General features: G+C 38.1%; 1 protein-coding gene across 2 annotated transcripts in view; it reads left to right on the top strand.

Annotated features, from left to right (window-relative positions):
- The first annotated feature begins 1,553 nt into the window (after window positions 1-1,553).
- The window catches only part of PRKAR1B (protein kinase cAMP-dependent type I regulatory subunit beta), a 255,717-nt gene continuing 245,307 nt past the window's right edge, over window positions 1,554-11,963 (top strand). The window contains exons 1-2 of one of the 2 annotated variants that reach the window (XM_074202616.1): window positions 1,554-1,628; window positions 3,537-3,721. In XM_074202616.1, coding sequence (XP_074058717.1) covers window positions 3,545-3,721 — 177 coding nt within the window. In that variant the 5' untranslated portion in view covers window positions 1,554-1,628; window positions 3,537-3,544. Of the gene's footprint in view, window positions 1,629-3,536; window positions 3,722-3,884; window positions 5,366-11,963 lie in introns of those variants that run through there. The other variant, XM_074202619.1, reaches the window with a different exon arrangement.

Below are 11,963 nucleotides of genomic sequence, written 5' to 3'. Positions count from 1 at the left end.
TAATGGCTCCTATTTTCCAAGGTGATTATAAAGCTCCAAAAGATCAAATATAAAAGATAAATATTTATAATACATTTTTAAAACCTTAATTGCTATATAAATGCTAGCTACAATTATTTCTCTGAGATTTGCCAGTGGTCATAGTAAGTTTCAGAGATGAACTTTGGCGTAAGATCTTTTCTGTCTGTCTTTCCCTCTCAGAATGATTTTTTTTGACTAAGTTAAAGGAGGCCATTTTTTGCTTCATTTTAAAAAATTAAAATTTTAATTATTATTATTATTATTTTTGCTTTATTTCTTATCTAGACTTAGTCACTGAATGGGTGTAGCCAAAGAGACCCTAGGAAACTGAGACTCTGGGAAAGAGCTTAAAAAGACCAAAGACTTTCGCTGCATCCAGGGCCATCTCCAGACATCCAGGTCTATATTTTGCCATTGGACCTGAATGGTTCCGAGGAGAAAGTGGGATTAGTGACTTTGCATGGCCCTGCCTCACTTAAATCCAAGTCAATTGTAAATCAAGGCATCATCCTCCTGATGTCACGGTCCTCTTCTAGAAGGAAGGACAAGCAACAACCTTCCTACAACAACATGAGATTCATTTATGAGATTCATTTCTTCTATAACTGAAGAATTCTAGACAGCAAATGTGTGAACAGGGAGGCAATGCTAAAAGGGCATGTAGAGTTTTCAGAGAGGACAAACTCTCCATTTTACAAGGTTGCTTAGGGCTAACGTTTGTGTGGGTGAAGGTGAATTTTGATGGCACCTAGGTTTAGTGTTTTACAATTCTGAGGGAGACAGAGTAAGGCAGAGTAGTAGAAGCTAAGGTCTAGGGTGAATAAAAGACTCCTAGAATGCTGGAGTTGGAAAGGGTCTTTCGGATCTTCTAGTCCCTCCTTGTTTTAGAATGGAGGAAACTGAGACCCAGAGAGTTCCAATGACTTGATAATTCATGTTGAAGCAATTCTAGATTCCGGATTTCTCAACTCACTTCCCAGTACTCTGTCAGTCTTGAACTCGAAGGTGAGTATGCTGTTTGGGAGAAAGAGCATGGTGAACCTGGCCTAAGCAGGCCACAGGTGTATCTGTCTAACTAAAGGATGTGAATGGGCTCAGAGCCCTTGGGCTTATACCTGTCCTTGGTCATCAGTCCCTCTCAGTGTCTAGGAAAATGGCTTCAGCGGGATTCTTTGGTTAAGAGGCAGAGAAAAGGGGATAATTGGATGCGACATTTTTCTGGGTGGGTGGGTGGTATGTCGAAATGGCTGAGAGGAAAGGAGGGGGACCCTGAAAGGGGAGATTGGTGCGGGTGAATCACAGGCCGGGCGCACATTTTTTGGGGGGGATGATTGGGGTACGTCGCAGGGGCCGCTAACCTGCAGCCAGGAGGGGAGGGGCGGAGCGGGGGTGGGGGCCGTGGGCGGGGAGGGAGCGAGAGAGGGGGCCTCCCATTGCGGACAGTCTGCTGGAGCCCGCCCTGCTGTCCGCCGTACAACCTCTGCGGCTGTAGGGAGGAGGGGCTGGCAGCCGGCTGCAGTGCGGAGACCCGGAGCTCGGGAGCTGCCTTCGCCGCCGCCGCCGCCGCCGCCGCCGCCGATCTCGCCCGCTCGCTGCATCGCATCCAGGTACTTTCCCTGGGGCTGCTCCCCGGCCCCTCTGACCGCCCTTGAACCAGGCTTTCTGCCCCTCCGCCCCAGGGCTGCCCATCAACGCCGGGGAATGTGATCCCCCAACCCCCCATCTCATCACTTCTGCTTGCCTTCCCACCACCGCCCACTGCACCCCCCTTCCCTTCCCGCCCCCAATCCCAGCCTCACTGCTGAGGATAGGACGCTGGATTCGGACAGAAACCGCAGTCCTTGGCCCGGCAGCTGTACCCCCCCCCCGGCCTGGGGAGCTGTTGCCCCCAGACTGGACCGAGCCTCCTGCCCCCCCCCCCCCCCCAAGCCGGGCCACTTCCAGGTTGAGGGATGCCTTAAACTAAAGGGGTGGGGAATTCAGTTTGCTCCAAACCACAAAGTGGGTCCTTCACCGCCCCCCAATATAGGAGATTTAAAAATGCTGGAGATCTGTGGTTGACATATGAAAGCAATCTCCCCTCCCCAACCCAAGCCACACACTCAGGGAATGAGACACTGAAGAGAGTATTTCAATTCCTGTGGGCTCTAAAGGCCACAGAGGACTTTCCCCATCCTGTCCCTCCGGGAGGGAAAGTGAGCTATACTATACAGTTCTTAATGAGAGTGTCTTTTGCTCTCTCCCAGTCCCTTCCCCTGCGAATATTATAAGGAATGTAGGGAACTGGTCTTGGTGTTGAAAAGGATAGAAATGGAAATTATTTTTTTTTTCCCCAGGGAATTCTTGTAGTGTTAAAAGATTTAATGCTTATATATTCCTACAGGGAACCAAATTTCTCTCAGTTTTCATAACCTGAAGCTATGTTAGTGGGAGACTGGAGTTTTCTGAAACCTTATGCAGAGTTGTTAAACATTGGATTTGGAAGCTTGTTAAATAAAATTTTGGAATCCTTGAAAAAACAAAATAGGACCTTCTCTATCTAGAATAATTTAAATTTCTTCCTGACTTCAGGCAGGAGGATGGATAAAATGACCTCCCACAGATCCCTTCTTTGTCCTTATTATATGATGTAATTACACAAAGAAAATGCTTCAATTTCTTATATAGGTTACTATTAAACATTAAAAAATTAAAAAAAAATCTTCCCAGACCTCCTCCTCTTTTCTTCTCTTTCTTAGAGTTGTCACTGCTTGATACAATAAGCTGTGGCTTGTGACTATATTTTATCATCTCACACAACAGTCCTTTTAAAAACTGAGGGTTGCATATGTGCAGAAGAAATATTTGTGTGATCTTAGCTGCATTTGCCATAGTCCAATTGTGGAGGCATCACTGCTTTCTTTTACCTCAACCTCAGCATTTTCTTTTTGGTTCAAAAGAATATCCTTTCTATTTATTTGATTTAGGAACTAATGAGAATATAAGAATCTCTTGTTTTTCCATAGGCATCTGATTAGAGGTAAGAAAATGCAAGTTTTTTTTTTTTTTAGTCCACAGAAATCATTCATATTAACCTCCTGGGAATTACTAAATGCTAAATTATTTGGAAGAAAATGTTTGATTTTTGATAGCCATATCAAATGGGCACACATGTTAACAAACATTGTTTAAAAAATTTTAAATGTAGTGTCAAATCCCCAAAAAGAAAATTCAAAAGCATATCTCGTGCCATTTCTTTTTCCCTCTCTCTTTTCTTTCCTCTCTCACTGACTGGTTCCTTCCCTCCCTTCTTTCCTACCTTTTTCCTCTCCTTTCTTCTCTTCATTCCCCCTCCTTCATATCCCCCCCTTCCTTTTTTTCCCTTCCTCCATCATTTCCTCCCTTCTTCCCTCTCCTCTTTTCTCCTCCCTTCCCCCCTCTCTCTCTCTCTCACTGTCTCCTTTCTTCCTTCTTTCCCTCCCTCTCATTTTCTTCCTTTCTACCTCTTCTTCCTCCCTTTTTTTCTTTCTTTCAAGGTTTGAAGATGGCTTCTTCTTCCTCCTATAACCTAGAAGAAGATGAGAGTCTGAAAGGATGTGAACTCTATGTCCAGAAGCATAACATTCAACAGCTTCTGAAAGAGTGCATTGTAAACCTTTGCATCTCCAAACCTGACCGTCCCATGAAATTTCTTCGGGAGCATTTTGAAAAATTAGAAAAGGTCAGTAGCCTGAACTGACTGTTATTTTCCATTTATAAATATACTCATATAAAATATTGAGTTAACCTTTCTTTCCATGTTGCAGTTCCTTTTGGTATTTAACTTAAAATGCCCAAGGATTTTTTTTTGTTTGTGAATTTCCAATGGTTCCATTAGGAAACTATATAATTCAGTACAGAACTTTGACAAACCATCATGCATTTTAAAGCAGTCACAATGGCTGTCGAATTGACCATTATTTGGTTGATTACCTTTGAATTTTTTCCTTCAGCCATTTTCAGAGACTACTGGTGTTTCATTCAAGTATGTGGTTAACATGGCCAGTGACCAGATTTTGGTCCTTTTGGAATTTCTGATCATTGATAATGTCAAGGAACATTTTTGTCCAGAGAAAACTGATTTGAATACCCTTCTTTCTCTTCTCCAGTCCCAAATATGATTTCAGGTACATGGAGCTCAGAGTTTTGTTTGCACACAGCAATTGACTAATAAATGTGTAGTGAATTGAATCTCCTGCATTTGTATACAGTGGAAGTTAAGAGTGTAGGAGTCTTTCAAGGTTTTTACCCTATTTAAGCCACTTTCCCCTCCTTCACTCCAGTATTTTCCTCTTTCTTAAGGAGGAGGATCCTGCTTCCTCAATTCATAGGAGGTGGGAAGTAATAAAGAAATTATATATCCCCAGACATTCAATCAATCTACTTTTCACTTAGAAGTAATGATGATAGGTAGTAAGGTCTCATCACTGGCTTTGTATTTTTTCTTACCTTTGGTACCCTTTATCTCACCAAATTGTCTAGTTACCTACTGCATTTCCAAATCTTTCCCTAGGTAGTGCCCCTAGCCCAAATTCCTTTTTTTCTTATACATCCCACCATCAAAATTTATCCCATGTCCCATGCCCCTAGAGTCTCAGATGCCTTGATAGTTTATTTGATAAATAGATTCAGACCTAGCTGTGAATGGAGGTCATTTAACCCTTTTGGTATAGTGTTTATATTTTCTGACTCTAGACTTTAAAAAATTATACCTTTACACCAAATGAAGAATGATAGAATTTAATGACCCTGGAAATCACACCAGGTAGGTAACTGCTTATAATTAAAACCAAATCTCCAAGCAGCTTTATATCTGGGATTAATTGCTACTCAGAGTCCCTTCTGAAATCCAGTCAAGAAGGGGGATGCATAGGGTGTTTTTTGACTCTAGGTTTTGATAGAGTATGTTGTCATGCCCTGCCAAAAGGAAGAGACAGGTAGGTAATGTTACAGGGCTATCACTATTAACTATATCCCATATCAAATCACAAAAGCACAGAGACTGAAATTAATTAAACTGATTTATGCACAAACCACCAAACTAATTAATTAGCTTTGCATAATATTCCATTATAGATTCACTGCATGACTTGAACTAGGAGACCATTAAGGTCCTTGCAGAATTCCATTATTTACATATTGAAATCTGTGTACTATGTTCTAAAATATATTTATGAAACATTTGCGGTATTAGCATCAGGAAAAGGTTACCTACTTTCAAGTCCATTTTAGAGGTGTCAGGTTTCATGGATAAAGCGGAGTAGAGTTGTCTTATCAGTAATACTCTGACTGCCGTGAAGAAGACTTCTTAAGAAGGACTCTAATGGTAAGAACTAAGGTTTATGAAAACTATTTAGTTTTGTTCAGAGGTAGATATTTTATGGTGGGGCAGTGGCAGACAACCAGGTGAGTTAGGATTTTTTTTTCTGTAGAGACTAGGATTACTACTCTTGAAACCAAGATAGAAGGTGTAGTCTTCTTTTGGAAGACTCAGTTGAAATAGCTCAGTTCTGTAAAATCTATACGAACTAAAGCTAGATCAAAGTAACTAGCTATTGGCTAGTCTTATTAGGAAATGTTTAAGACTGTTGCATTACTCATTTGTTGGGATCTAATTACATCATTGGGGAAAAAGACAATTTTTCCTATTGAGATTTGTCTTTCAGAAGATTATAGATATCATTTTATCAGCTTTTTGTTTAAATGTAATTTTCTGACCTGATTAATTGCATGACTTTGTCTGAGTTTGTGGCATGAATATGCCTGCTTTCATCCATACCAATGAAGTGCAATCCCATACTTCATAAACAGATAGATTTTTATAAAAATACTATACCATGCAGAGAACCAAGATCATTTCTGAAAGATATTGGTTAAACATGGAGCATGATCATGTTGATGACCCAAGTTGAAAGAATGCTTGAATTTTCTGTGATTTATTAGTGTTGAGTATACTCTTACAATTGATAGAAAATGACAAATTATATTGAATAATTTACTGTACCCTCACTAATCCACAAGAAAAGGACTTTGATTGTTTTTTAAAAGAAGATTATTTGGTTATCTGTTTTTTATTCAGGTAAGCATATTCTTTGGGAAACCTCACTTCACCAATGACATCCAAAGTCTAATTAGAATCATTTCATGAACTAAACTGAAAGTGTCTACTATAGCTGTGTATAAATTCTTTGTTAAATTGATGTAATTTTTCTTCAGTACTATGGGTCTCTGATCACAATAATTTGTGTATTTCTCCATTTAGGTAGATCACCATCCATTCATGCTTTCTTTATGATTAATTCTTGTTCATATTTTTCAACAGATTTAAAAACATTTTTTCCATTAACAAGCATTTAACAACCTACTCCCCTCCCATTGAGAAAAATTAAACAAAATGCTTCAAAAAATATGCATAGCAAGCAAAACAAATTCTCTCATCAACCATACTTTATTTTGCCTTTTGAATTCATCCTTGCTGTCAGAAGATGGTGACTAGTTTGTTTCATCAATCATGGTTGGTTATTATATTGATCAGCTCTTAAACCTTTTGAAGTTGGTTAAGTCTTCCATAGTTTTTTCATAGGCTATCTGCCCAGTGTTCTCAAAATCCTTCACTAGGTCTTTTCCCTAAAAATTTAAAGGTATCAGAGTAGTAATCTGGCTGTCTATCTTTTATTCCTTTTTCTCACAATCTCATTGGTCCACCTCATTTTTATTTCTATTTATTGCCATCAGCTGTATCTCTATAAGTATTGATTTCCTTGATGTTAATCTTTTATGCCCCCAATATCAATTTTTCAAAAGGAATAAAATCCTAGGAGTAATATTACAGAGATTTTAAGCAACTTTAACCAGGTGACTCAGTAGATAAGAATACCAGCCTTGGAATCAGGAAGACTCCTATGGGAGAATTAAAAAAAAAATCTTTGGAAGATACAATCATCTTTTTTTTTTATACAATCATCTTTAAAAGACTTAAGAATTGATCAATATATTAACCAACTATGATTCCAAAGATCCAATGATGAAGCATATTATCTACCTTCATCCTGACAGTGTGGTGATGGATTCAAAATCTGCATAAACTTGGACAAATTATTTGACTTCTTTCAGCCTCAGTGTCCTCTTCTGTAAAATGGGGGTAATAATAATTCAAAGGGTTATTTTGGGGATCAAAAGAAATACTATTTGCTTTCCATAAAATGTTCTATAATTGCTTATTGTTGTCATTTTTATGTGAAATATAAAGATATTAGATTAGGTTGAATGAAAAACTTCCTTTAGGATTTCCCCATACTTTTTTTTTTTAGGTTTTTGCCAGGCAGTGGGGTTAAGTGTCTTGCCCGAGGCCACACAACTAGGCAATTATTAAGTGTCTGAGGCCAGATTTGAACTCAGGTACTCCTGACTTCAGGTTGGGTGCTCTATCCACTGTGCCACCTAGCTGCCCTCCCCATACTTTTTTCTTAACATTTTACATGTGATGGAGAAATGATCTTTCCATTGAAATGAATCTCTGGAAAAATTTTTATGAGTATTTGTTGGATTAGGGAAGAGATCCTCCTTATTCAGTTGGTTGGGTAGCTCATTTTCATTCTTTCTCCCCCTTTCTCAATTTGTTTCTACAAAACTTAATCATGGGGGCAGCTAGATAGGGAAGTGGATAGAGCACCCAACCAGGAGTCAGGAGTACCTGAGTTCAAATTTGGCCTCAGACACTTAATAATTACCTAGCTGTGTGGCCTCGGGCAAGTCACTTAACCCCATTTGCCTTGCAAAAACCTAAAAACAAACAAACCAAAAAACCTTAATCATGAAAAATCATTGCAAATGACTTTGCTCATGGGACCATTCAGGAGCTATTTAGTATTAAGTCTAGAGCCAAATGCTATATTTAGAATTGCTTCTTCTGGGATCTATATTGAGTTCTAAATTAAGATTGGTTTTAATAGATACATGGTCAACAAAAAGAATTTTTAGATGAAAAATTGACACAGGTTGAGATTCTTGAAAAGCCAAAAGGGTACATCTGTACCTTAATTCTTAATGAAAATTGATAGGAAACCAGGAAAAGAAAGAGGTTTGGTAAGCCTCCAAAAAACCTTTCACATTATCATGGTTTCTTGAAATAGATATCAAGTGGAGTTTGAGGTCTTTGTAGAGTAGTTGGATAGAACTGGCCCCATACCCAGGAAAACCTCTCCTGAAAACTGACTCTGTGATTCTAGGCAAGTCACTCAAAACTTTCAGTGTTCTAGACAAACTTCTAAGACTACAAATTGCAAAGAAGGTACTTATTTGTATTTGTAAAGGTTAATTTCTTCATTCGAGAAATCCTTTTATCACTGAAATTATAGGTCTGAACACTATCCTGACTGTAAAAAATTACTCTTTCTCCCAAGAATGGTAAATTCTTGGTAAAAAAAAAAAAAAAACCTAAACAAAATGAATTCAAAGCATCAAGAAGTCACAGCCGCTTCTACCCATTTTGAGACTAAGGGGAAGCTTTACAAAAGAATCAGTCATGCCTTTAAATGACTAAAGCAATAGGCTTTTATTCTGAGTCTGTCATTATTTTTATAAGGGAAAACTTGCTTAAAGGTTGAAGATTGTAATATACATTCAGGAGTGGGGACAGAGGAGCAGGGGCAGCTAGAGAAGGATATAACTAGCAGGTCTCCAACATCACACCGGAAGCATATATTAGGGCAGTTTGAGGAGGAAAAGGACCACCCAGTTCTAGCTCAAGCACAATCTGATTGGTTTTCCATGATGTCATAGGCACAGAGATTGGATAGCCTCTTGGTGTAAGTGTGGAAGCTTCTAGAAATTGCAAGAGGGGTTTATCCAGAGGAGAGAGCTAATTTTAATAGGAGATAGGACAAAAAAAATTAGATTATTTATATTACTATACAAGGATATAGAGAATCTCTTGTTGTTAACCTGACTTTATTTATATTTTAGTTTTTCCAGAATCTTTATAAAATGTCTTTCAAATTCTCCCATTATTTGTTTTGAACAAGAAAACACTGTGGATAGATTTCAAGGGGCCTTTGAATTTGAGAAAAAATTACATTTTTGGTTTTAATAACTTCTAACTGAAATTTAGAATTTCCTTCAATTTTGAGTTAAACATTTCTGCTATTCCCCAACATTATTATTCCAAGGAAGCAGTTCAGTATATTTCCAAAGGTATTGTAACATTAAAAAAAAACAATGTTAGGAGCCCTTGACCCATAAGAACCTACTTTTAAAATTAAATTTGCCATATTAAAGAAAAATAATCATTTTGCCTTTAACTGACTTTTTTTCACATTACAAAACCTTAATAGTTTTTTTTCATCAGATTCTTAATGTAGGAATAGTCCAGAAGCTTTTTATGGTATACCAATTTTAGTCCTTGTTTTATAGCTAATGCACTCTTTTCTTAGGAGCTTATTATCTGCTTTTGCCTTTGACAACATCCTGTAATCTAGTTCCCTCCTATCCTCCATTTTTGAAAGCAAAGCAAATGCACCACACTTTTAATATATTACCACTTTCTTTTTTAAAATTTATTTATTTATTTTGAATTTTACAATTTTTCCCCAATCTTGATTCCCTCCCCCCACTCCCCCCCAAAGGAGGCAGTCTGTTGGTCTTTACATTGTTTCCATGGATTACCACTTTCTAAAATTTAAAGGAATCCAGAGGAAAAGAAATTGAGAGTCCACCATTTTTATGTGCAAGGCAAATTTTGTATAATTATTAGATGAGAAAAATCATAGACTCTATTGAAACAAATGCACTTTAAGTCCTCTGGAAAAATATATGTGTGGCTGCTAATCGATCAATAATCATTTATTTAGCACCTATCTATCTGGCACTGTGCTTTGCACTGAGGATACAGAAAGGCAAAAACCAGTCCCTTCCCCCAATGAAATAAATGTGTAAAACCCTTGCCTAGAGTTGTAATTAGTAATTTTGGCAGCAGGAGAAGAGCACAAAATGTGCCTGTAAACTAAGCAGCTTGGTCCCTTCAGAACATCTTTGGGAGAATAATACAAGGTGATTCTGATAAATTCAATTGAGTAGGAGGAGGGATTAGCAGAGGCTCACTTTTGAGTATTTGAGCTAAGCATTTGATCTGGTAGCTTCCTTTTAAACTAATTATTCTTTCTCACTTGGTACTGACCTTACATTCTTTGAAAGGTTGCATATATTAAATTTTTGCTACCTTTGGGACCACCCTTTTCAAGTTTGCCCCTGCCCTTCCAATTTTCTAATCTTTACCCCAAATCATATGATTTGGTGCAGGTAACTTTTATAGTTTTTTTTTAATATGGAATATGAGAGAATAATTTAATTTGGAGAGGATTTGCCAAATTCACCTTATCTTGAAACTGGCATTTAAGTAGACCTATTAGTGAAAAACAACTGTGGTAGGACTAATCCACTTTAGAGATTTTAATTTAACATTACAAAAACCCTTCCGGGACTATTAAGAAATCTGTGACTGTTCCTTCTCAATCTTATGATTATTTCAATGATGACTAATAATGCACCTAAGTGGCTTGTTTTCCGCCTCCGTTTGTTCCAAGCTGGGCTTCATTTTGGTGCCAGGAAATTTGTTTTGTACATACATTTCATCCTCTTCTGACTGGTTGCAAAAACTTTAATCCTCAAATCTTGAAAGATCCTGAATGAACTAGAACTAGGTGGTGGTCAGTCCTTGGGGGTAAGTGATAATAGGCTAAAGAAAACCCTTTATTTTTGCCCCAGCTTTCAGCCTTTTCTTTAAAATCCTACCAGCCATGCAGGATGATCAGATGTGAATATTTAGTGCTACTGTCTTTCAACTGTCCCAGGAGGCTTAGATTGGATAGATGCCCTTATCTAGAGAATGAACCACAGGTCCTGTAGCCTAGGCAACAGCTGCTCACATTCACCCAATGTGCGTATCAAATGACGTCAAATGGTAGAGAATGCTGCTTTTGCTTATTTGTCTCACTTTGTCCCTGCTGGGGAGATAATGATCTTGTTTTTTTCTGGTTGGTTTTGTCTGCAAGCTTGTGTGTGTGTGTGTGTGTGTGTGTGTGCCTATGTAGGAGGGAAGGAAGAAAAGCAGAGAGATGAGCACCCCAGATTCCCCATTCTGGGGACTAAATTCAAGAATATTAGGAGGCTTAGATTGTGAAAAGGAAATTCTTTTTACCCCTCTAGGTTTTAAGCTCAGGAGGAGGGGGTGAAGGAAAAAAACTGGAGTCAAGGCGACTGAAAAAATATTGGATTAGGCATTAGGAAATCAAAATGCTAGTTCAGACTGCCACATTTAGCAAGCCATTTTATCTGGTCAGTGGCTCATTTTCCTCATCTTTGAAATGAGGAAATTGGATAAAATGATATCTAAGCTCTGATCTTCTGTGGCAAAACTGACTTCTTTTTTGTTAAATTTTTATGTTTCAATTTTATGCAAAGATAGTTTTCAAGATTCATCCTTTTGCAAGTTTTTGAGTTCCACATTTTTCTACCACCCTCCCTTTCTGCCCCCTCTCCCCATAGCAACAATTTGATAAAGGTTCTCCTATTGTTTTAATAAAAAAGAAATGGACAAAATGAGCATCTCTATGTCTAGTTGGTTTCAGACACAGCCAGATTCTTCTCTGTGTTTTTTTTTTCAGTTATGCCTTATGTTGGATTATGGTATTGTTATGGCTATTAAGGCACATCTGGACTGACCCTCATCAACCTTTTTTCAGGATCTCAAATTTGGTTGTTGAAAATGATCTCTTAAGTGGGAATTGTTATAGGTAGGCTTAGATCTAGATATTTGGAATTCCCCATCTGAAATTATAATAGAAGAAATATGTAGCAGAGAAAACTGAAAAAATATGAACCCCCTACTACAAAATGGAGGCAGAAGAACCTATTTTGTGAGCAATATT

Source organism: Macrotis lagotis, chromosome X (genome assembly GCF_037893015.1).
Source record: "Macrotis lagotis isolate mMagLag1 chromosome X, bilby.v1.9.chrom.fasta, whole genome shotgun sequence".
In the NCBI taxonomy this organism is placed as follows: Eukaryota; Metazoa; Chordata; class Mammalia; order Peramelemorphia; family Peramelidae; genus Macrotis; species Macrotis lagotis.
The sequence above is the reverse complement of the archived record's forward strand: the minus strand, read 5'-3'. Positions and strand labels throughout refer to the sequence as shown.